Here is a 25,496-nt window from a genome sequence, read left to right on the forward strand (position 1 = left end):
TTGGTATTAATTTTGCACAACTGTAGGCTAATGTAAATGTTCTGAGCACACTTAAGGTAGGCTCGGTCAAGCTACGGTGTTTAGTTGGTTAGGTGTATTGAATACATTTTCAACTTACAATACTTTCAGTTTACAAAGGACATAATCCCATTATAAGAACCATCTGTAACTCTAGTAGCACTTTTTTGTAAATTTTTTGAGTTATTAACATAGACAATTACGTAATCGGAGAATACACAGTTTGCTTTTTCCTTTACAATCTGTATGCCTTTAAAAATTGCATTACTGCATTTGTCAGGGTCTCCAATACAATTGTGAATACACACAGTGACTGACACATGCTCAGGCTTACAGCAAAAGCATTCAGTTTTGTGCCATTAAGCATGATGCTAGCTGTGGATTTTTTAGATGCCCTTTATTAGGTTGAGGAAGTTACTGTCTATTCTTTTTTTTTTTGTTTAGACTAGTCAAATGCAGTACTGAGAGTATGAGTAGAACAAGGAGTTCAATCTATAACTGACTGTCAACAATCCATTGAGATAACTCATTACCTTAGATAAGTCCCATCTACTGTTGGTTTAAGAATGAGTAATAAATGTTGTCAAGTCTTTTTTCTCCATTTATTGAGATGATCACATAGTTTTCTAATTCAATCTTTGGATATGGGGAATTACATTGGATGCTTTTTCTAACGCTGAACTGACAGTACATTCCTGACATAAATTCCACCAAGACATGGGGTATTATCCTTTTTATAAGATTGATTTTCTAATATTTTGCTGAAGATGTTTGCCATCTATATTGAAAAGGGATTTTGGTCTGTATTTTTCTTGAAATCTTTGTCTGGTTTTGGCAGCCGTGTAATTATTGCCCACAAAAAGGAGTGGACAAGGATCCCCTCTTATTTTATAGTCTGGAAGAGTCTGTATAGAACTGGCATTATTTTTTCATCAAATGTTTGCGAAAAGTTACTGATGAAGCCACCTGGGAGTAGTTTCCTTTGACAAAGGATTTTTAACTGCAGATTCTGTTTCTTTAAAAAGATATACAATGTTCAAGTTATCTATTTCTTTTTGAGTGAGCTTCAGTAGTTTGCGCCCTGCACGTAATTTATACATTCCATCTAAACTGCTAAATTTATTATCATAAAGTTACTCATAATACTCTTATTATTCTTTTAAGGTCTGTAGCATCTAAAGTGAATACCCTCTTACAATCCTGATATTGGCAATTTGCGTCTTCTTTCCTTGTTTCCTGATCAGCCTGGTTACAGGTAGTACAGAAAACAGTTAACTCATGAGCCTGGGTTGCTAAAAAACTGCAAATCCCAAGAAGGGCCTATTTTTAGGACCAGTCCTTGAAATGTTGTGCTTGATAAGAGTGTTTCTAAATGCCTGAAGCCTTGGGCCTCACTGTAACAGTTTCACCGGAAAGCTTATATTAGCAATGTGATTTATGGTGACCATGTGTTTTTGCTTTGGGGGTTTGGAGTCTGAGCAGCTGAGGTTGGTGACACAGGCACTGAATGCACTGTCTCTACACAAAACCCACACAGCCCTCTACACAACACCATGAACATCAAGGCTTGGGTGAGCTTCCCTGGGTGGCAACACTTTGCACATTTTGTCACATGTTGTTGGAGGAATTGAGTGAGTCCCTTGCAACTCTACTAGGGGGGTGCACCTGAAAGCTTGCATCTGGTTTCTCCTGGGCTGTGTCCCATGCACCTTTTCCCTTTGCTGATTTTAATCTGTATCCTTTTGCTGTAATAAATGGTGTGGGTATAACAGCTTTTGGGTCCTGTGAGTCTCTCTAGTGAATTATCAAGCCTGGGGGTAGCCATGGAAATCCCCAACACATATGATAATCAATTTTATTCTTCTTTTAAAAAGTTGCATTTGGATTTACTGAGGTTTTCTATTTCACTGATTTATACTCAAATTCTTATTTCTATCCTGTGTTTATTTTGTCTAAGTTGTTGTTCTTACTTTTTTAAGGTGAAAGCTTTAATGATGGATCTTAGACCATTCCTCATTTTTAATATAATGCTACAAGTTTCCTTCTAAGTAATGCTTCATCAGCATTCCATAAATTTTGATATGCTGTAATTTCATTTTTAGCGAGTTCAAAATATGTTATAATTTCTTTTGTGTTTTCTTCTTCAATATATTGATCTGGGGTCTTATTGAATTTCCAAATACTTGGTGACACTGTAGATAACTTTTGGTTAACTATTTCTAATTTGATTCTGTTGTGGCCTAAGAAAACATTTTGTATTATTAAAAAAAATTCTTTTATATTTAAAAGTTTAATTTAATATTTATATATAAGATAAAGCTATGTAGACTTATATTATGGCCCAGAATGATGTCTGTCTTGGTGAATATTCCACACGCACTAGAAAATGAGTATTCTGTGTTTGCTGGATATAATGTTCTCATAAAACTCAATTCAAATTTGTCAACGTTATTGAAATCTACTTTCTTACTGATTTTTTGACTACTTGTTATATTAATTTCTGAGAGAATACTAACATATCTAACTGTAATTGCTGATTTATCTATTTCTCATTTTATTCTATCAGTTTTTGCTTTGCGTATTTTGAAGCTTTGTTATGAGTTTCATACACGGTCAGTTATATCTTGATACTGACACCTTTATCATTAAAAAAATTCCTTTTTATCTTTGGCAATATTCTTTATTCTAAAATATACTTTCTCTGATATCAATGTAACAACTCCAGTTTTCTTTTTACTAGTGTTAGCATGGTATATGTTTCCATCCTTTAAATATTAACCTACCTATGCCCTTATATTCAAAGCAAGTTTCTTATGGTCAACATATAATTGGTTCTTATTTGCCAATCTGACACTTTCTACTTTTTATTGGGTCTATTTGAACCATCCACATTTAAATTATTCTTGATATTGCTGAGTTTAAATATACCAGTCTATTATTTCCTTTTGTTTGTCCTATTTGTTCTTTGTCTCTGTCCTCTTTTTTTTTTTTTTTTTCTTTTTATTTTTGAGATAGTCTCGCTCTGTCACCCAGGCTGGAGTGAAGTGGCGTGATCTTGGCTCACTGCAAGCTCCACCTCCCTGGTTCATGCCATTCCCCTGCCTCAGCCTCCCAAGTAGCTGGGACTACAGGTGCCCACCACCTGATTGGCTCTGATTGTTTGAAAGTGTGTAGCATGTCCTCCTTTGCACTCTCTCTCTCTCTCCTGCTCTGGCCATGTGAAGTCCATGCCCGCTTCCCCATCACCTTTCACCATGAATATAAATTTCCTGAGGTCTCCCCAGCTATGCCTTCTGTATAGCCTGTTGAACTGTGAGTCTGTTAAACCTCTTTTCTCATAAATTACCCAGTCTCCACTCTGTTGCCCAGGATGGAGTGCAGTGGTGTCACCTGGGCTCACTGTAGCCGCTGCCTCCCAGCTTCAAGCAGTTCTCCTGCCTCAGCCTCCTGAGTAGCTGGGACTACAGGAATGGGCCATCACACCCGGCCAATTTTTTTATTTTTAGTACAGACAGCGTTTCACCATGTTGGCCAGGCTAGTCTCAAACTCCTGACCTCAGGTAATCTGCCTACCTTGGCCTCCCAAAGTGCTGGGATTACAGGCGTGAGCCATGGTGTCCAGCTTCAGGTAGTTCTTTAGAGCAGTGTGAGAATGGACTAATATGAAAATTGGTACCAGAGAAGTGGGACATTGCTATAAAGATACCTGAAAATGTGCAAGTGACTTTAGAACTGGGTAACAGGCAAAAGTTGGAACAGTTTGAAGGGCTCAGAAGACAGCAAAGTTTGGAACTCCAGAAAGACTTGTTAAATGGTTATGACCAAAATGCAGATACTGATATGAACAGAGATGGCCAAGCTGACAAGGTCTCAGATGGAGACGAAGAACTTATTGGGAACTAGAGCAAAGGCCGCTCTTGCTATGCTTTAGCAGAGACTGGTGGCGTTGTGCCCCTACTCTAGAGATATGTGGAGCACTGAACTTGAGAGAGATGATTTAGGGTATCTGGTGGAAGAAACGTCTAAGCAGCAAAGTGTTCAGATGTGGCCTAGTTGCTTCTAGAAAACTGTGCTCATTTGCATAAAGAAAGAAATGACCTGAAGCAGGAATTTATATTTAAAAGGGAAGCAGGTACAAAAGTTTGGAAAATTTGGAGCCTGACCAAGAGGTTAAAAAGAACAACTAATTTTCTGAGGAGGAATTCTAGGTTTCAGAAATTTCCATAAAGAAAAGCCAAATGTTAATGCACAGACAATGGGGAAAATGCCCCCAGGTCATTTCAGAGACCTTCACAGAGCCCTTCCTATCACAGGCCTGGAAGCCTAGGAGGGAAAAATGGATTCATGGGCCAGGCCCAGGGCCTCGCTGCTCTGTGCAGCCTCGAGACATGGGGACCTGTGTCCCAGCTGCTCTGGCTCCAGTTATGGCTAAAAGGGGCCAAGAGACAGCTCGGGCTATTAATTCAGAGGGTGAAAGCCCCATGTCTCGGCAGCTTTCATGTGCTATTGAGCCTGTGGGTGTGCAGAAGGCAAGAGCTGAGGTTTGGAAACCCCTGCCTAGATTTTAGAGGATGTATGGAAATATTGGGACATCCAGATAGAAGTCCACTGCAGGGGTGGAACCCTCATGGAGAACCTCTACTATGGCAGTGCAGAAGGGAAATGTGGGGTTAGAGTTCCCACACAAGAGTCTCCAGTGGGGCACTGCCTGGTAGAGTTGTGACAAAAGGGCCACTGTCCTCCAGAGCTCAGAACTGTAGATCCAGACAGTTTGCACCATGCACCTGGAAAAGCCATAGGCACTCAATGCCAGCCGGTGAAAGCAGCTGCAGGGGCTTTACCATGCAGAGCCACAGGGTAGAGCTGTCCAAGGCCTTGGGAGTCTACCCCTTGTGTCAGTGTGGTCTAGATGTTAGACATGAAGTCAAAGGAGATTATTTTGGAGCTTTAAAATTTAATGACTGCCCTGCTGGGTTTTGGACTTGCATGGGGCCTATAGCCCCTCTGTTTTAGCCAATCTCTTACTTTTGAAATGGGAGCATTGACCCAATCCCTATCCCCACATTGTATCTCAGAAGTAACTAACTTGTTTTTTATTTTACAGGCTCATGGAAGAGACATGCCTTGTGTCAGATGAGATTTTAGACTGTGGAATTTCGGGTTAATGTTGAAATAAGGTAAGACTTGGGGAACTGTTGAGAAAGCATGATTGTGTTTTGAAATGTGAGAAGGACATGAGATTTGGGAGAGGCCAGGGGTGGAATGATACGGTTTGGCTCTGTGTATCCACCCAAATCTCATGGTGAATTACTACCACATGTTGAAAGAGGGACCAGGTGGGAGGTGACTGAATCATGGGTGTGGACTTCCCTCCTGCTGCTCTCTTGAGTTCTCCTGAGATTCCTTTGTTTGAAAGTGTAGTACTTCTCCCTTTGCTCGCTCTCTCTCCAGGTCTGGCCATGTGAAAACTGCCTGCCTCCCCTTCCACCATGATTGTAGCGTCCGGAGGCCTCCCCAGCAATGTCCCCCTTCAATATAGTATGCTGAACTGTAAGGTGACTAAATCTCTTTTCTTCATAAATTACCCAGTCTCAGTTAGCTCTTTATAGCAGCGAGAGAAGACTAATACAATGTTCTACCATTAAATAATGCCACTTCACATATATTTTAAGAAATTCAGCCAGGCACGGTGGCTCACACCTGTAATTGCAGCACATTGGGAATGCAAGGCAGGATGATCACATGGACCTAGAAGTTCAAGACCAGACTGGGCAACATAGTGAGACCCTGTCTCTACAGAAAAAACAAAAATTACCCAGATGTGGCGGTGTGCACCTGTAGTCCCAGCTATTGAGGGCGTGGAGGTGGGAGGATTGCTTAAGCCGAGAAAGTCAAGGCTGCAGTGAGCTGTGATCTCACCACTGCACTCCAGCCTGGGTGACAGAGCGAGACCCTGTCTTAAAAAAAAAAGAAAAAAGAAGAAACTCACAAAAGTATACTTCTATTTATTTCCTCCCATACTTTGTGCTATGTTGGTCTTACGTCTGAACATTTGTCCTCTCAAAAACTCACATTAAAATTTAGTCCATAATTTGGCAGTATTGAAAGTTGAGGCCTTTTAGTGGTGATTGAGTCATGAGGACTTTGCCCTCATGAGCAGATTAATCCATCAATGGATTAACCAATTTATGGATTAATGGGCTAACGGATTAGGGCAGGGGTCCCCATGCCCCAGGCCTCAGAGTGGTGCTTGTCCATGGCCTTTTACGAATCAGACCACATAGCAGGAAGTAAGTGATGGGCGAGAGCATTATTGGCTGAGCTCCACCTCCTGTCAGATCAGTGGCAGCATTAGATTCTCACAGGAGCATCAACCCTATTATAAACGACGCATGCAAGGGACCTAGGTTGCACATTTCCTTATGAGAATCTAACTAATACCTGACGATCTGAAGTGGAACACTTTCATTCTGAAACCATCATCCCTGGCCCCCGCCATGGAAAAGCTGTCTTCCACAAAACTGGCCCCTGGTGCCAAAATGGTTGGGGATTGCTGGATTAGAGGAGCATCATAACGGTGGGGCTGGTAACTTTATAAGAAGCAGACTTAGGCTAACACATTCAGCCCTCTTGGCATATGATGCTCTGTACTGCTTTGGGACTGCAGAGTCCTCACCAGCAAAAAGGTTCTCATCAGATGTGAACCCTTGACCTTGGACTTCTCAGCCTTAAAACCTGCAAGAAATAAATTCCTTTTCTTAATAAATTACGTTTCTGGTATTCTGTTATAAGTAACAGAAAACTAAGACCGTTGTTAAATCATTTACTTCTACAAATACAGGTTGAATATCCCTTATCCAAAATGCTTGAGACAAAAAGCGTTTCAGATTTCTTTGGATTTTGTATATATGCATTATATTTACTGGTTCAACATTCCTAATCTAAAATTCAAAATCCAAAATACTCCAATGAGCATTTCCTTTGAGCATAATCATGCTCAAAATGTTTTGGATTCTTGACCATTTCGGATTTCAGGTTAGGGATACTCACCATTTATTATAAATCCTACAAAAAAAAAACTAATTATTCTTGCTTTAAAAAGTATCTTTTAAAGAGATTTTTTAGTAAGAGAAAATCCTTCTATAGCATGTTTACTATTTGTTGTGCTCCTCTTTATTGTAAATCAAAATGTCCACTTGGCATTGTCTTTCTTTTTTTTAAACACTTTCTTGTACTACAGGTTTACTGACAAATTCTTTCAGCTTTTGTACACCTCAAAAAGTTTTTATTTCACCTTCATTTTTGCAAGATATGTCTCCTCGCAAAAATGAAGGTGAAATAGAAACTTTTTGAGGACAGAGAATTTTAGGTTGACAATTTTTTTATTCAGTATTTTAAAATATTATTCCATTGTCTTTTAGCTAGAATAGTTTCTGACGAGAAGTCTGCTGTCATTATTCTCCCACATAAAAAATCTTTATTTTCTCTGGCTGCTTTTAAGATTTTCAATTTATCCTTCATTTTCAGCAACTGTAGTATGATTTTGTTCATATTTCTTCTGTTTATGACCTGTTGAGCTTTCCTGATTTGTGGGTGTTTTGTTTCCACACAGTCTACAAAGTTTTTAGTCATTATTTCTTCCAATGTATTCTGTCCCCATTCCTCAGGTTTCAAGTACACATAAGTTAAAATGCCTAATATTGTACTATAGGTAATTGGTGTTCTCTTCCTCCTTCTCTCCAACTCCTATTCCGAAGGACTTTTTTAGTGGTATGCTGTTAAATAAACTCTCCAGCGAGGATAGGGCAGTACAAACAAAAAGCCTAGTCCAGTGTTTACCAACTTCCATGATGTAAGTATTCACATAAATAGCCAATTTTAAGTTACTAATGGTTTAACAACCAGTTTACAAAATTCCCTAATATTTAACAACCAGCTCTCATAAACCTGGACAGGCCATGTCAGCCCACCACTGATTTTTTTGTGTTTGATTTGAATAATTTACATTGCTATTTCTTCATGTTTACTGATAATGTTAATGCATTGTCCAGTATGCTAACTGCAATCAATTAAAAATTTTGAATACTGTATTTTTTTAATCTGTAGAAGTATGATTTGGTCTTTGAAAATATGTTCTATTTCTTTCTTTTACACCTTCTTTATGTTTTCCTGTTCCTCTCCTAGAGTCTGTTTCTATTGATTGACTCATCTTTTGGTAACAGGTCAGGTTATCTTTCTTTTTTTAAATGCCAGGTAGATTTGATTGAATATCTGACATTATAAATTTTACATTGTTGGTGGCTGGATTTTGTTGGCAATCCTTTAAATATTGCTGGGCTTTGCTCTGGGATACACTGAAATTACTTCAACCAGTATAATCCATTCAAGGCTTTTTTTTTTTTTTTTTTTTTTTTGAGACAGAGTCTCACTCTGTCACCCAGGCTGGAGTCAGTGGTGCGATCTTGGCTCACTGTAACCTCCACCTCCCAGCCTCAAGTGATTCTCCTGTCTCAGCCTCCCAAGTAACTGGGATTACAGGTGTCTGCCACCACACTTGGCTAATTTTTTTTTTTTTTGTATTTTTAGTAGAGACCGGGTTGCACTATGTTGGTTGGGCTGGTCTCGAACTCCTGACCTCGTGATCCGCCCACCTCAGCCTCCCAAAGTGCTGGCATTACAGGCGTGAGCCACCAAACCCAGCCCATTTAAGGCTTTTTAAATTTAGTTACCCCCTGAAAAATTGGGGTTCTAAATTTGTTTTTGACAGAGCCAAGGTAATTACAGATTTATAAGCTAAATCCAGGCCAGCACTTATATAGGTGAATGTACACATGAAGGATATTATTAATACCTAGGAAACTGTGAAGATTTTCTACCCTTTAAAATCAAGTCAGTGCACAATACAAAAAGTTTTAGAAAATGTAATTCATAAGATGAAGAAGATATCACCTCTATAAAAGAACTATTATAAAAATAAAGTGAGAGAAGATAAAATCAAGATAATACAGTATACACAATAAAAGTGAGCAAAATATGGCTTAATTTTCCCCTTTTGAAAGAATGCACATGCAACTCCAAAAATCATTATAGCTACAATTTGAGTGCTTACTCTTAGCAATTCATATTTATTTGTTCCAGTTACTACTGCTGAGTATCAAACCACTCCAGACTTAGCAGTGTAAAATAATAAGCAGTTTATTACACTGAGTCCACTATATTCTCTTTATTTATCAAGCCCCTCTTATCTAATTCCTGATGCTTTGATCCCACAATCCATCACTTCAATCATCACCTGCCATTTTCATGTACTTCCTATCCATCACACTTGTCTGGTAAAACTGCAGGCACTGTTCAAATTTAGTGAACTTTATTTCTATAACTATAACCAGGCTATTGAATACTGCTGGAAAAACCTGAACCACTTCAAAGACGGTGTATTAGTCCATTTTCACACTGCTGATAAAGACATAACTGACACTGGGCAATTTACAAATGAAAGAGGTTTAATGGACTTAAAGTTCCACATGGCCGAGGCCTCACAATCATGGTGGAAGACAAGGTGGAGCAAGTCACATCTTACATGGATGGTGGCAGGCAGAGAGAGCTTGTGCAGGGAAACTCCAATTTTTAAAACCATCAGATCTCATGAGACTTATTCACTATAACGAGAACAACACAGGAAAGACCTGCCCCCATGATTCAATTACCTCCCACTGGGTTCCTCCCATGACACATGGGAATTGTGAAAGTTACAATTCAAGATGAGACTTGGGTGGGGACACAGCCAAACCATATCACATGTTAACCTTTCTACCAGCATTCTACCAAAAAGTCTTGCTTGCTACCATACTACTAATAAACTTCTAAATACCTTTTTGATAAGCAAAAATATCTTGGTATTCCAATCTGAACCTCTTTTAAAATATTACTATATTTTATTAGTCAATGTTATTTTCTCTTGTATCTGGTTTTATTTTTTCATTCCTTTTGCTCACTTAGCTATTATTTTAATATTTATGGAATCAATTTATGCAACTTCCTTACAAGTTAACAATAGGGATGAAACTTACTCATAAGTAAGTTGTTCCATAAGGTTGTTACAAGGATTATAGGATAACTATAAATTATAATTTATTATATAATTATAGGATAATCCATAAGGTTGTTACAAGGATTATAGGATAATTATAAAATACTCAGAAGGTCCTTCTGATTCCACATTATGTAGTTGCTCAATAAATATTAGCAATTATCATCAGTAGCTATATGTAAGAGCATTAATGCTATGACTATAAAAATACTACATACTTTTCTCTGTGAACTGGCTTATAGCCAGGTTTGGTTTTTGACAAAAAAGTATCTTACACATCAGATTTATTCACTCATTCAGCAAATATTCATTGAGTCTTCTGTGTGCAGGCAGAAAATGCTACCTTCATTTAGGAGGTCTTTTATCCCTTTTAAGACCAGAATATTTTGGGAGGTCCTTTATCCCTTTTAAGAACAGAATATCTTTACACACTGAAAGGTTAAACCAGCAGTCATTTTTATTGTCTTATGGAAATATCTGCCTACTAGATTGTTACATTTAAGTTTTTGAGTTACCTGAAATGTAATTTTTAGTTTGTGAGATAAAATCCCTTCCCTCAGTTTCACTCTTGTCACCCAGGCTGGAGTGCAGTGGCATGATCTCGGCTCACTGAAACCTCCACCTCCTGGGTTCAAGTGATTCTCGTGCCTCAGCCACCCAAGTAGCTGGAATTACAGGAACACAACATCATGCCTGGCTAAGTTTTTGTATTTTTAGTAGAGACTGGGTTTCAACGTGTTGGCCAGGCTGGTCTTGAACTGCTAGCCTCAAGTGATCTGCCTGCCTTGGCCGCCTAAAATGCTAGGACTACAGGTGTGAGACACTGTGCCTGGCCTTTTGTTTTAAATTATTTCAGTTAATCTTCCTGTTGTATTTTTCTGCATTAACTTTAGTCTAATTTTGCAACTAAAGAAATCATCCACTGGAAGCTATTACAATTGGATTAAAACTAAACATTAATCTGGAAACACCTGGTATATATAAAGTGCAATCTATCTGTAACACCTACTAATACATTTTTTCTTTTTTTTTTTTTTTTTTTGAGACGGAGTCTCGCTCTGTCACCCAGGCTGGAGTGCTGTGGCCGGATCTCAGCTCACTGCAAGCTCCGCCTCCCGGGTTCACGCCATTCTCCTGCCTCAGCCTCCCGGGTAGCTGGGACTACAGGCGCCGCCACCTCGCCCGGCTAGTTTTTTTTAATAGTTTTTAGTAGAGACGGGGTTTCACGGTGTTAGCCAGGATGGTCTCGATCTCCTGACCTCGTGATCCGCCCGCCCGTCTCGGCCTCCCAAAGTGCTGGGATTACAGGCTTGAGCCACCGCGCCCGGCCTAATAAATTTTTTCTATTTGAATCTGTACTTTTGGAAATTTTACTTTTAAGATCTTTCAGGACTTCTGTAGTTTCTATGTATGTAGTATCTATCTGTTAATTTTTGTATTTTTCTCCAATATTTTCTTATTGTTTCTAGCTATAATCATTAATTTTATGTACTTATTTTGTTCACACAGGTTGATTCACATAGGTTTTCTAATATTAGCATTCAAACCATCAATAATGATCATTTGTTCTCCTAAGCATCATATTTGCCCACACTGTACACTATATACACTGGCATAACAGGGAGCCAGTATAGTTGTTATGAACTGTACTGTACAAGCTATAGAATCAGTAGGACCAGGATTCACTATTATTAGTTATCTGATTCTGGGTACGTTTCTTAACCTCTGTGCCTCAGTTCTTCAGTGTATACTGATTTTATAGGATGTGTGTGAGAATTAGATGAGTTAATACAGGTAAAACACTTATGGTGCCTGCTATGCAACAAATATGGACAAATACTTATTGAAAAAAAGCTATCATATTTTTATGTTTCATGCCTAAATACGTTTACTTCAAGATTATTAAACACTTATGATGAAAAGACATCTTCCCTTGCAGGTCCTGATTTTAAAGGAAGAACCTATAGGCTAGGTGTCCCCCTTTTCAAAGGGATCCACAGAAAACTATTGAAATCATACATAATATACCATGTATATGTGTGGATTTGCATTTTCCTAGAACCCCAGTGTGCTCTAGGTTTGGTGCTCACATGTATGGCTTTCACATACATGAACACAAAATGTTCTAAAAAAGCCATTACCATCCTATTTCCAATTAAAATACGACAGCTTTTTTCCTTGTTATTTTTATATTATGTGGTTTTTATTCAATTTACTTGCACTAACTTATTAATATTGACTGATATCCAATGATTAAGCTGTTCTTGAGTTCTTCAGGAGAACTATATGGCTGAGACAGATTATTCTTTTAACATGATTAATTTCAATGTGTTCACATATTTACATAGCAATTTTGTTCTCTTAACACACATTCATAAATGAGACAGCTATAAGTTTTTCTTCAGAAAGAAAAACATAGACAACTGTCTATATTTTCGCACACTTTTACTTTTAAACTTTATGTCATTTTGTTTAATGTGTGAATCTTGCAAGCAAAATACCTGATATTTTATTTTATTTATTATTACTATTATTTTTGAGACAGGGTCTCGCTCTATCACTCCGGTAGGAATGCAGTGGCATGATCATGGCTCACTGCAGCCTCGACCTCCCAGGCTCAAGCAATCCTCCCACCTCAGCCTCCCGAGTAGCTAGGACTACAAGTGCATGCCACCATGCCCAGATAAGTTTTTATGTTTTGAGAGATGGGATCTTACGACATTGCCCAGGCTAGTCTTGAACTCCTGCACTGAAGCAATTTCTCCCACCTTGGATTTCCAAAGTGTTGGGATTACAGACATGAGCTACCACACCTGGTCCTGATTACTTTAAAAGTCTATTTTTGAATCCGCTTTTAAAAATAGGAAGCTTAAACTTTTACATTTATTGTCATGACTGAGTTTGCTCTTAAATTTCTTATTTCATTATATTCTTTTAAAAAATCTCATTTAATTTTTTTAACTCAGACGACTTAGAAAGTGTAATAATCTATTTTATATATATCACTTGTTTTATTTATTTCAAACTCTAGGATGAAATAATAACTTTTGACTATACGCTATGGTTAAGAATAATGGTTACGTGACTTTTTCTTCCTAAGTTAAAACGCTTTGCTTAATCTTTGAAAACAATTTGGTTCTGTTCTCTCACATTATCATAGACACATATCTAATGTAAAATCTTCAGGAATTATTCTGGACATATATAATAATTAAGAAAGTTCTACATATTTAACTGATTTCAAAGTTCATCCAATGTATTTTTGGTTCATCAATTTTCCATTAAAATTTTTTTAACTGATATATAATAGTTGTACATATTTTGGGGGTACATGTGATATTCTGACAGTGTATATAGTGTATAATGATCACATCAGAGCATCTGACATTATGTTGGGAACATAAATCTTTTCTTCTGGCTATTTTGAAATATACAATAAATTATTAACTGTAATTTCCCTACTGTAATACTAACTACTAGAATTTATTCCTTCCAACTGTATTTTTATACTCCTTAACCAACTTCTCTTCATCCCTCCCTCTAAGATCTTAAGATGTTCTATTCTTAAATTCTTAACTTTGATTCTTATCTAGAAATGGTACTACATCTTTAATAAATCTTAAATCTCTGTTTTTTTTTCAGGGAGGGAACACTGATAATATTTCGCTAATAATGCACATATGTTTACAACTACCATCACAAATGACTAACAGTTTAGCTGACGAGATTCCTCGGGCTACAATTTTTCCCTTAATGCTCTAAATATTTCTCCATTGTCTTTTGGATTTAGTGTTTTTACAGAGAAGTCTGAAATGTATTATATGTTTTTCTGTTTAAGTGTTTGTAATATTTATTTTACTCTTAAGATAAAAACAAAAGAATGTTTCTAGATATAGTTCTCATCTCGTAAGTTTTGCCTGGAATGCGGGATGGACTCATCTCTTCAGAAATCTCAGCAAGGTTTCTTTGTCATGCTCGTTATTGTTGCTGCTCCACTAGTGCTGTCTGGGAATACTTATTTGTGGGTCAAATATTTTCCTATGTCCTCATTCTTTATTTCTTTCATTTTAGTTTTGGTCATTTCTTCTCACCTCGAATTTGTCTCCCACTTCACTGATTAGATTTTTCAAACACAGTGTCAATTCTATCATTTTAGGCCTGAGATGTAGTCTTAAGGAAGCAACTGAAGAAAGAACATGTACTTTTAAAATTGCAGAGACTGCGGTCTTAAATCCCGGTTATCCTATTTTTGACTATATGACCTAAGGAAATCACTTAACATGTCTGTTTATAAAATTTCTCATGTGGAGTCCCAATGCCTATCTTGCAAGATTCACATTTAGAAATAATATTTGTAAAACTCTTATTATTGTGCCTTATATATAATTGGAACATAAGATGAACCTGCCATTATTATGAATCCTTATTTTGACTTTTTTCCTTGCTTAATTTTATTTCAGACTGCTCCCTTTCTCATCTCAGCCTGTTTTGTATGTAGGATTCCCTGTTCTTCTTTCAAGAAGAGGTCCTATCTCTTCAAATTTCATTAAAATAGGTAATATTGGTTTGTGGTTAAGGCAGTGGATTCTGCACTCCCACTCCCAGTGTTTGAATCCTGGTTCTAACATTTACGATGTAACTTTCAGCAAGTTACTGAACTTCTATGATGTAGTTTTCTCCTCCGAAGAAATAAAACCCCATAATTTCGTCGTTTGTACTAAATGACTGAATATATATAAAGTGTTTAGAAGAGTGCCTAAAGATAGAAAGTATTCAGGCATCTAGCAAATGAAAGCAGGTATTGTTCTTTTACTTCCTAAAGTTAATCATGTCAAAAATATTTCGTTTTCCCCTAAGTCCTCTAGAAATATTCCCCTTCTTTTGAGCTGGGAAATCTCTTTCCAAATATCTGTTCCTAGTGTACTTATTTCTGAAAGAAAAGAAGCCTAGTCAGGCCTGCTGCTTGCAGAGAGAGGCTGGGTAAATTATGTTTAGTCGTTTCACACTTCTGTGCCCCTCAACATTTAAACTGGACTTTAGGTAAATGGAAATAACCTCTGCCTATTCTGATTATCCATTTAATTTAAACCTTGGTCTAAATCAGTTTAGATTCAGTCTTGTTCATGGCTCACAACTCCCAGTTCTTTAATACTGAGAGACAATATGAGGTTCTTCTCTGAGCATAAAACATCTCTGCAGACAACTGTTTCCAGGGTTCCTTCTGCTTTTGCCCAACATAAACCACTCCATCTGAGGGGAGGGCATATACCAATAAGCAATGTTTCATCCTCCATGTCACTATTCCCTACCATATTGTGCACCAGTACCACCGGAAAAAGCACATGCTATTTCAGAGCAGCATTCACTATGCTAATCTGTCCCACTCTGTCAGTTGGGAATTTTTGTGCAGTAGTATACCACTGTATATACTACGAACCCTCACATGTGTGCAGCTGGATTTTGGCCTGTGTTAGTACTTATTTTTGCCTCACTTCAGAATTTATACTGTTACATTGACAGCTGCCAGACAGAATACTAAAATAAACAGGTCTTAAGAAAAAATGGGGTAAATCTTACAACAAGCAAAATGTAGGATGTATAACTCATCATAAAACTCCTGCCAAAAAAAAAACTACATTATTATTTACACTAGAACTTATTTTTTTTTTCTGTGAGGACAGAAGAGATAACAGTCAAAGTAGTAAAAAGCGCAACTGAAGTAGTGAGATAGGTATAAAGGGTGTAGAGTACATTAACTGTGGATGCCAATACAGACTCTTTGTGATTCCAAGGGGATCAGGTTGTAGTTAGTTGCTGATTTGCTTAGTCTGTACTTTAAGCACTGTATTTTTAATCCCTTAAAGTGTGCTGCCGAAAATTCTATCATTTGAAAGTGTGCCTCAAACATAAAAGAATAATTATTGCCTTAAGGCCATTGATTTCTCCCGGTTCTGTCGGGTAGAATCACACAGAAGAAGTTTAAATAAGCACAAGCTACTCAGTATCCGAAGTTAAGATACTACTTCCTAAGTTCTTCATAATTATGGGTTAAAAATATTTTCTTCAAAATGGTATCATGGCTAGTTTGGAGTTTCCCCACTATCTCCGGTCACTCTCCCCGCTGTGTGTGTGTTCTTCCTGCAGGACAGCACTCAAGAATGAACTCAATACTTTCACAGTGATGTTGATTCTAATGTAAACTTTATTTTACCATGTGTTATTGACCATGACATAGTGTTACTGTTTTTAATTTTCAAAACTCCTTAAAATTTTAACATGAAATGCAGTCATATCTGCATTTTAGGCAGATATGTAAATCGCCATTGCCCAATGATCATTTACTTACTGAGATGTTTTCTCCAGACTTGACAAGTTTTTTCTTCAGTTTTTTCTTTTCACGTATTAGATCACTGTGAGTCTTAAGCAATTCTTCAAAGCGAACTTTGGTTTTTACTTTTGCTTCACTCTCAGCTACAAAAGATAGAGTCATGTCATTTTGTAAACGACTCTATTGTAACACATAACCTACACTACTATTATGTTAAGAAATAAAGTCTTGTAAATACCGGCATGAGTTCTCTAGCTACGTTAGAAAAACTCACCAGTCTTTCCTTCTTAAAATACTTTTTATTTTGACTTTAGTGATCACAACATTCAACTGTATCCCTCTGACCTTTTTGGCCACTCACTCTGAAAGTCTCCTTCGCTAACTTTTCACTTCTGATAACCAGTAGCATCTGCCACTGTTAGTTACATGTTATGTGGCTTTAGACAAGTTACTTAACATCTCTGAACTTAATTTTCCTTATCTGTAAAATCACAATTATCTTATGTCAAAGATCATTTTGCATGAAAAATGGCTAAGGTCTGCCTAGACTGTAATCAGTATTCCACAAACATTAACAGGTTTTTCCTTTAAAACATCAATAAGATAATGCTTAAGGCCCTGAAAATTTCCCATTTCATTTAGGATAAAATAAGTCTTTTATATGCCCTACAGGGTTCCCTACCTCCTGATCTATCTCCAGGGCTTCAAGTCAAGACAAATACCCTCTCAGATGCCTATGTTCTAGCTATAATACCCTTCCTTTAGCTCCTCCGTCACAGCAAGCTCCTTCCCATGTGAAGCTGTTTCTGAGGCAAACTTCCTCTAACTCCTCACCTGGCTGGTGTTAACCTGTCTTTAGTTTAAATGCTGTCTGTAAATAAAACATCTCCTGACAAATTCATCTAAATTTTCATCTTTCTCACATAGCAGGTTATTCTCTTCCTTCCCAGCACTTAACCCAAATTGAAATTGTATAATTATTAGAAACATATTGTCTGTTTCCCCCATAACTACATCCCTAGCAACAATTATGAGGTCTGACATAGTGTACATACTCAGTCATTATGTTTTAAATTAATAAACGCTGAATGAATGGGTGCTCTAGAGCAAGTGTTGGCAAACTATGGCCTGCAGGCTAGTCACTTGTTTTTGTAAAGGTTTATTGAAATCAGACATGCCCATTTGATTAAGAATTGTTACAACTGCCTCACGCTTTAAAAGAGAGAGAGACATAGAGTTGAGTAGTTATAGCAGAGACCAAGCCTAAAATATTTACTAGCTGGCCCTTTTAGAAAAGATTGCCAATGCTTGTGGTGGAGTAAAACATTCAATTTTGACGATAAAAAATAAAAACTAACCCTATGTTGTAATCAGTATTTACCTGGTCCAGCTGAGTCCCAAACTACCATCCATTAAATACATACTAACCTTAATCACAACATTAAATGGAAAACTGAATACAAAACCAGTAAGTATCTCTAAATGTAGTAGTATATTTGGTCAATGACATCTACTGTATTCATTGATTTGTTAAATAATCTCTTAAAATAAACCAAACTTAAAAGTAAATGTATAAAATATAAATTTTATACATAAATTTCATGAAAGTCTTACCAGTAGGCATCTCTCAGCTTTATGCAGAGGACTGAGAATGTAAAGCACTGACTCAATCAGGATCCTATCGAAACAAAGAGGATGTATTTGTAATATGGAACTTCCAAATAAAAATTATAAAACATTCTTCACACAAGATCATGCCATTGTATGTCCACTACTTCATTAAGTGTATAATAATAAATCAATGTTCCCTTATCCCAACCTCATGCAAATGACTTGGGTACATTTTAATCAGTTTAGGGCCCTAAAATCAAGGGAAACAAACTGGATCATATATGAATAAAGTATTTATATATTTGAAACCAACAAGAAAACATTTTGAAGGCAGTGAACGTCTAATGTGGTATGTTAATAAACTTTTTAAAATGTTTCAATATATTAATGAACATTTCAACACACTTTTAAGAAACCAAACTCCATCTCAGGATTGACTTTCCTAAGAGCATTCACTATTACATTAAAGCATGCTTGTGGGCAGCATACTCACAGACAGTGAATTTAAATACCTCTGTGTCTGCCATTGAAAATTCTGCTACAATAGAGAAGGACAGTACAAGTAAGTGTACCATCTTTCTTTAATAAAACCTGGGTGTGTATTACTGTGTGTCAGAACTACTCAAAACCGTGTTTAAACTCAGTATGTATATTACCAAATTGCCCATTTTATTAAAAAATGTGGGTGTATGTCTAAAATGAACATATTAATTCTCACATTATAACACTTAGAATGTAATATGGATGTTATTGAGACTAAAACTGAAGAGTGTTAAAAAAAAAAAGAAGAAAAGCTGGTTCAGGGATTATTGGTCTGTTTGTTTTTGAGATGGAGTCTCCCTTTGTTGAGTGCAGTGGCATGATCTCGGCTCACTGCAACCTCCCAGGTTCAAGCGATTCTCCTGCCTCAGCCTCCCAAGTAGCTGGGATTACAAGTGTGTGCCAAAACACACCCAGCTAATTTTTGTATTTTTAGTAGAGACAGGGTTTCACCATGTTGGCCAGGCTGGTCTTGAACTTCTGACCTCATGTGATCTGCCCACCTCAGCCTCCCAAAGTCTTGGGATTACAGGTGTGAGCCACCACACTGGGCCCAAGGCATTATTGGTTAATGCTCCAATTCCCTGGAGATCCACATTCATGTTCCTCTTGCAGAAATGTCTAAGAAATTCTAAAAAGAAAGGAATGATTATGTAAACATACCTAACTATGTCAGTTAATTTAGGTAACGACCGTGTGGTACCCAGACAAAACAGACATCACTAAATCCATGGAGTAAAAACTCCTATATTTTAGTGATAGGAGCCTGTATTTACTCCTTCTAGCAGTTATGAATCTAATAACTCGTCTTCTACTTTCTAGTCTATATCAAATTAGAAAGAGAAGCTGCAAAGGCAAGCACAATGACAGCATCCCTGAGAGCACGTAAGTAGAAAAATCATAAAACAAACAAAAATGTAATATTTATACTACTTAACGGTCATCTAATAGGCAGGGAAAAAGCTGAACAATATTATGACTATGATTCATCAAAAAAAAGCCTGCCGGGCATGGTGATTCATGCCTGTAATCCCAATACTTTGGGAGGATGAGGCGGGCGGATCACTTGAGGTCAGGAGTTTGAGTCCTGTCTGGCCAACATGGTAAAACCCCATCTCTACTAAAAATACAAAAACTAGTCAGGCATGGAGCTACTGGGGAGGCTGAGACAGGAGAATTGCTTGAACCTGGGATGTGGAGGTTGCAGTGAGCCGAGACTGCACCAGTGTGCTCCAGCCTGGGTGATGGAGTGAGATAATATTTTGGAAAGATTAAGTAACTAATGAAGAGGCAGGAGAAAGAATCAGAGGTGATTCCCACGTTTCTAGAACTAGAATAAGTAGGTTAGTAGTATCATTAAACTGTAATATAATGCACTATAGGAGAGTAGTTTAAAATCCATGTCCTAGATTTAGTTTTCATAGTCACTTGTGTGACTTTGCTTCCTCATCTGTAAAAACACTCTACTAGTGCCGACTCAAAGGGTTGTTGTAAGGGTTAAATGATTTACAACAGTACCTTACACAGAAGTAGCAACAATAAATGTTAGCTATAATTATAACAGGTACTTGTTAGGGTGCAGTCACTGAGCTTAGTGTGGGTCATGTTGAGTTGGGTATCTGAAGGGCACTGAGCAGCTACAAGCATCAGCTCCATTGTCAGATCCTTGGATCCAAATACCAGTTCTACCTGCCAGCAGATTCATCTCTAGGGACATCAATTTCCTAATCTTTCACAATAATAAATCACTCACAGTGTTTTTATAAAGACTAAATGAGAACATGCAAGTAAAATATTTGGCACAATGCCTAGCACATGGCAAACGCTTCAAAAATAACAATTGTTATTATTGTCATATGTGTGTGTCTGTGTTTATGTATATAATCATATTATGTTTGTTAGGCAATCTATTAATCCAGCAGGGAGACCCTAGGCTGAAGATTTGGGAGTTATTTATAAATATGATAGTTGCAAGAAAATAAAAAGCCAATGAGAATCCTGAGAGCCCACAATATAAAGTAAAATCAGGGAGACAGGTAAAAAATTGGGAGACAGAAGCACTACAGAAGGAAACAGTTTTAAAGGAGATGTAGCCTGTATACTGTGTGGCATCAAAAGGGGCTGGAGGTTTTGAAGAAAGTCCACTGAATCTGCAAGTAGGAAGTCACGTGTGTCAAAGCTGTTTATGGAGGGGCAGAAACCTAGTAGGCTGGGGCTGAGGGATGAATGGAAGGTGACCCCTGTAGAAGGGACATGTAGACAATTCTTTACAGAATTCTTCCAACTGTCTTTCTATCACCCCTAAAGGCAGTGACATGAGACAGTAACTCTGGGACAAAAATACTGTGGAAGGATGATGCTGTTTGTTTTAAGATTGTTTCCATGCCACTATCACCTTTCCCTTTAAAAAAATAAATCATCATCTACACAGCAACTAGTGTAATTTTCTAAAATTCAAATGTGACGGTGTCATTTCTTTGCTTAAAATTCTTCACTAGCTCCCAATCACACATTGAAAAAAATATCAAGTCCTTACCATTGAGGTCCAAGGCCGTTTATGAAATGTCCCCTTCACACCATACACTATGTTCCAGCCATGTGAAACTCCCCCCAGGCCTTCACATGTGCCACGTCCTCTCTTGCTTTTGTATCATTACACATATATCCCCTCTCCTGAAAAATGTCCTTCCTCCTTTGTCATTCTAACAAACTCCTCATTATCCTTTGAAGGCAAGTATCTGCTCTAGAGAGCATTCGTACCTTGAAGGGCAGTGAAGCACTTCTCTTCTGTGCTCCCAGGGTGCCTGAATCTTTGTAACTCCCTCTACCTCAGCCCTGAATTTTCATCCTGGTAAAATGTTCTGACTCCCACCAAACTGCTAGCTTTGGAGGCCACGCCAATGCTCTCTATAGTTATGTATCTGCCACTATGAAAGAAAAGAGGAGAGAGGAGAAGCGAAGCGAAGCGACGAGAAGTAAAGCAAAGCGAAGCAGTGGCAATGGTCCTAGAGTAAAAAAACTCAGGTCTGAGCTCTAGTGTCACCACTTACTGATGTGGCCTTGGGTAAGCTACTTAATTTCTAATCCTTGGTTTTTCCTTGTCTGGGAATTTAAAATGGCACCTGTTTTAGTACTGCAAGGAGAAAATACCAAAAAGCAAAGTAATGAGTACACTGAAATAAAATTACTTTGTCCATTATTATTGTATTAAAAATAACTAATTATTAATAAAATACATAAATCATAGATTTACTATTAATAGCTAATACACAACTGAATAAATATTAATATTATTTAATAACACAGCAAATACATTATAGAAATCATCTCTAATTTTTTTTTTTTTTGGAGACAGAGTCTTGCTTGTTGCCCAGGTTGGAGTGCAGTCGCACAATCTCAGCTCACTGCTGCCTCCGCCTCCTGGGATCAAGCAATTCCCCTGCCTCAATCTCCCTAGCAGCTGGGACTACAGGTGTGCGCCACCACACCCGGCTAATTTTTGTATTTTTAGTAGAGATGATCACCCACATTGGCCAGGCCGATACTGAACTCCTGACCTCAAGTGATCCACCCACTCTTGATCCTCCCAAAGTGCTAGGATTACAGGCGTGACACACTGCGCTCAGCCATCTCTAAATCTTAATGTGTACTATAGCAAACACATGATAGAATTAATGACTAATATTTAATTAGTAACATATCTGCGAAAATTCAGGTCGGACTTTTTAAAAGACACCTCCGAATCTTATATATTCCATTATTTTACAACTTCTCCCTCACAAACCCTTTCACAGGAGCTTCTAAGAGATACTATGTAGGAAAATTAAATGGATGACATTTCATCTCATTTTATTTTACAGACCACCTGATTATCAGCCAATATGTGACTCAATATCAATGGGAGAAAAAATTGAGAGGCTTGATAATTCCCTCTTTAACCAAATGTTATCGCAAGGTAAAAAAAGACAGACAAAAATCCTGTACACAAAGTTCAATGAATAGATCAGCAAGATTCTTCATAAGTACACAAGATTCTAACTTCATAAATATTATTCTTCATAAACAAGATTCTAAGTATGGTTTAAAAACACTTTTGGTATTTTAATTTCTTTCAAGCATTCTTTAAAAAATTTCCCAGAGTACTCATAAGAAGCAATCTTCCTCCTAACCCAAGCAATAACAGCAACTGCTAATGCAACAGGTGAAAAAACTGTTGGCATCTCTTTCTCAAAAGGGAAAAACTTTATTTTCACATTAGATATTTTCACAGGAATGCCAAACGCAGCACAACCTTTGATAAGGATTCTTAAATGGTCTACATTTTTATTCTATTTTTATGCATCTCGAAACAATCCTATTAATATAATTTGGCTCTTATAAGTTTAACAAATTGATCACCTTTTCTCAGACGTAATTAAGAAGGCTTTCACAGGTTGAAGATTCAGCCCCAGGATGACACTCTAAAAGGAAATAAACACACTCAGTACGCATCTGATTTAAAAGCATTTAAACAAGAATCGGGAGTAGGAAAGGCAAAGATTGAATTCCCTATCAGAACACCATGCTCAACTGTCCGGAGACACGGAGACTAGTGAAAGAAGCGGAAAAGTACGTTGAGGACTCCGGAAAATCGCATTCCTCCTGGACACCCGGCCCACGCTCCCTGGTCAGTCTGCGATCAGCCCCCTGCGCTCTCGGACTCCAGCAGCCCCAACACGCCGCCCCGGAGAGTGCCAGGCAGGCCGAGCACCCGGACCCGCGCTCCTGCCACCAGCGAACCCACGAGGTACTCACGGAGAGGAGGAGTAGGCAGAACCGCCCGTCCCGCCCGAGCCGACACCCGGAACAGTGCAAATCGACTCCCCCGCGCCCAGTGGCGCGGGCGCGAAGTGAGGCGGCCACGAAGCCACCTTACCCGCCAGCGACCGGGGTTCGGAGAGCAAGCCACGGCTCCGTGCCGCAGTGCGGACAACTGGCGGCCTGCTGACGTCGGCGCCTGCCTACACCGCCGTTCCCATGGCGACCGACGCGTCTCGCGCTCTAGGCCTGGACCACGGCCCCGGCCCCGCCCCCGCGCCGCCGCCGCCGCCGCCGCCACCGCCACCGCCACCGCCACCGCCTCCGCCTCCGCCTCCGCCCGGGAGAAGGGGCCGCGCGGCGCCTGCACCCGAGCCCTCAGGCTGTTGGCGGGCGCGCGCTTCGGGGACCTTACGGGGCTCCAGCCTCCGAGGCCGTGCGAGCGGGAAGAGTCTCCTCCGCTTGTAGCGGTAAGGGAGTCGGAAATGCGCGGGTGCCCCCACAGAGCCTGAGTCTTCCCCGCCCTCACCTCCAAAAATACTCTTTCCGCCTTAGAATTGTAGCAAGCGCAGGGAAAAACTGACGGGGCAAAGGAAAACTGGGGAGGCTGTTATGGAAGTCGCCCAAAATAAGAAAATGAATGAATGAGGCAAAGAAACAGATTTGTCACTCCCCACGCGATCGCGCCCACAAAAGAAAACATGATTTTAAAGCGTGGAAAATGAAGTTGTACTACAGACAAAATCTTAAGAAAAATTATGCACGATTCCTTTAGAGCTATCTCCCTGTGTGTGGAAAACAAAAGTAAAAACGCCATACTTTTCTGCACCTAATGCTCCCTCCCACTTTTCTGATTTCTGCCACAGGCGCCATCTTCAGCTCTGAGTCACCAGGGCTGGAAAAATACTAGTTGCGCTACTCGTGGACTCATGAATACACGCCATTTCCTGTACCTACAGCCACGCGCTGTAACCTGTTGCTTCGTTTGTACAGAGAGTTTATGGAAGCCAGCTTTTCCATTCTCACTGGCATCGCCACACCTTACAAACTATGTCTCTATGCCATGTGCTTCCCTAAATCCTTTGAGGAAGCAACGAGAAAGATTACTAATCCGATGTGTACCAAACTGAGCTGTTCAACTTTGCATTCTAAACCTACTCTCCTAGATTTCTATCTTGCTGTAAGCCACCACTATCTTGCTGTAATCTTGCACTATCAAGTGTCAAACACTTGCTCCCAGTGTTTTAGTAAGAACTGTAGAGTATCCTAAATGCATCTTATACCAAAGCATATCCATTCTCTCTTTTTAAATTCCTCAAGTGGGCGCTTTACCAGTCCTCTGACTCCAGTTTTGACTCTTAAAATCCTCCACACTGCTCTCAGAATGTCCTGACTAAAAATGTAAATCGGATAATGGCTCTCTCCTGCTGAAAATTCTTGAAAGGCAACCTGTAAGAGAAAATGATTACTTTGCCTAGGATACAAGATGCTCCATCTCCCTGACTAGTTTCATCTCTCATTAGCTTATTGTTCCAATTTTATGCACTATTGAATCATGTGTATCATGCAGTTTTATGCAACATTGAATTATGTGTACTATGAAAAACAATCCATAGCCATGCACGCCCTGTCCTTACACATACTGTCCTCTCTTCCTGAAAATTCCTCCTTTTACACTACTGCATATCACAGCCAAATGTTGTCCATCCTTCGAATCTTAACCACGTTGACTGACTCCTTCAAATACTCCTACTCCTTATTAGACTTTGGATATTCATTCTATATATTAGACTTTGCATACTCATTCTATGTTTTCATAGTTTACATTGTAGTTTTTCTATGCCCAGCATCTACCACAGTATCTATGAAATAGTTGGCATTTCATGAACGTTTGTTGAGTGAATAACGGATAACATATATTGAGCTCCTTCTAGGAGCTATGCATTGTAGGTGTTTTATGTACTTTTCATTTGTCCTCACAACTGCATGTAAGTACCCGCTTTTCCAAAGGGAATTTATGACTCTGGCTGCTCATTCTTAGTAGGGTTTTAGTTTCAGAATACAATTCCCAGACTTACGGATGTGTAACCCTGTTATCATCTCTTGCTTCTG

At 38.6% G+C, this 25,496-nt stretch overlaps 1 protein-coding gene across 2 annotated transcripts in view; it reads right to left on the reverse strand.

The window, feature by feature from the left end:
- The window catches only part of AHI1 (Abelson helper integration site 1), a 227,370-nt gene extending 203,802 nt beyond the window's left edge, over positions 1-23,568 (reverse strand). Inside the window, exons 1-4 of one of the 2 annotated variants that reach the window (XM_031935545.1) lie at positions 23,382-23,567; positions 22,986-23,047; positions 18,051-18,114; positions 16,455-16,579 (exon numbers count right to left, since the gene is read on the reverse strand). In XM_031935545.1, the coding sequence (XP_031791405.1) occupies positions 16,455-16,579; positions 18,051-18,060 (135 nt within the window). In that variant the 5' untranslated portion in view covers positions 18,061-18,114; positions 22,986-23,047; positions 23,382-23,567. Of the gene's footprint in view, positions 1-16,454; positions 16,580-18,050; positions 18,115-22,985; positions 23,048-23,381 lie in introns of both variants that reach the window. The other variant, XM_023230652.1, reaches the window with a different exon arrangement.
- Positions 23,569-25,496: the final 1,928 nt, after the last annotated feature.

Source organism: Piliocolobus tephrosceles, chromosome 5, assembly GCF_002776525.5.
Source record: "Piliocolobus tephrosceles isolate RC106 chromosome 5, ASM277652v3, whole genome shotgun sequence".
NCBI classification, from domain to species: domain Eukaryota; kingdom Metazoa; phylum Chordata; class Mammalia; order Primates; family Cercopithecidae; genus Piliocolobus; species Piliocolobus tephrosceles.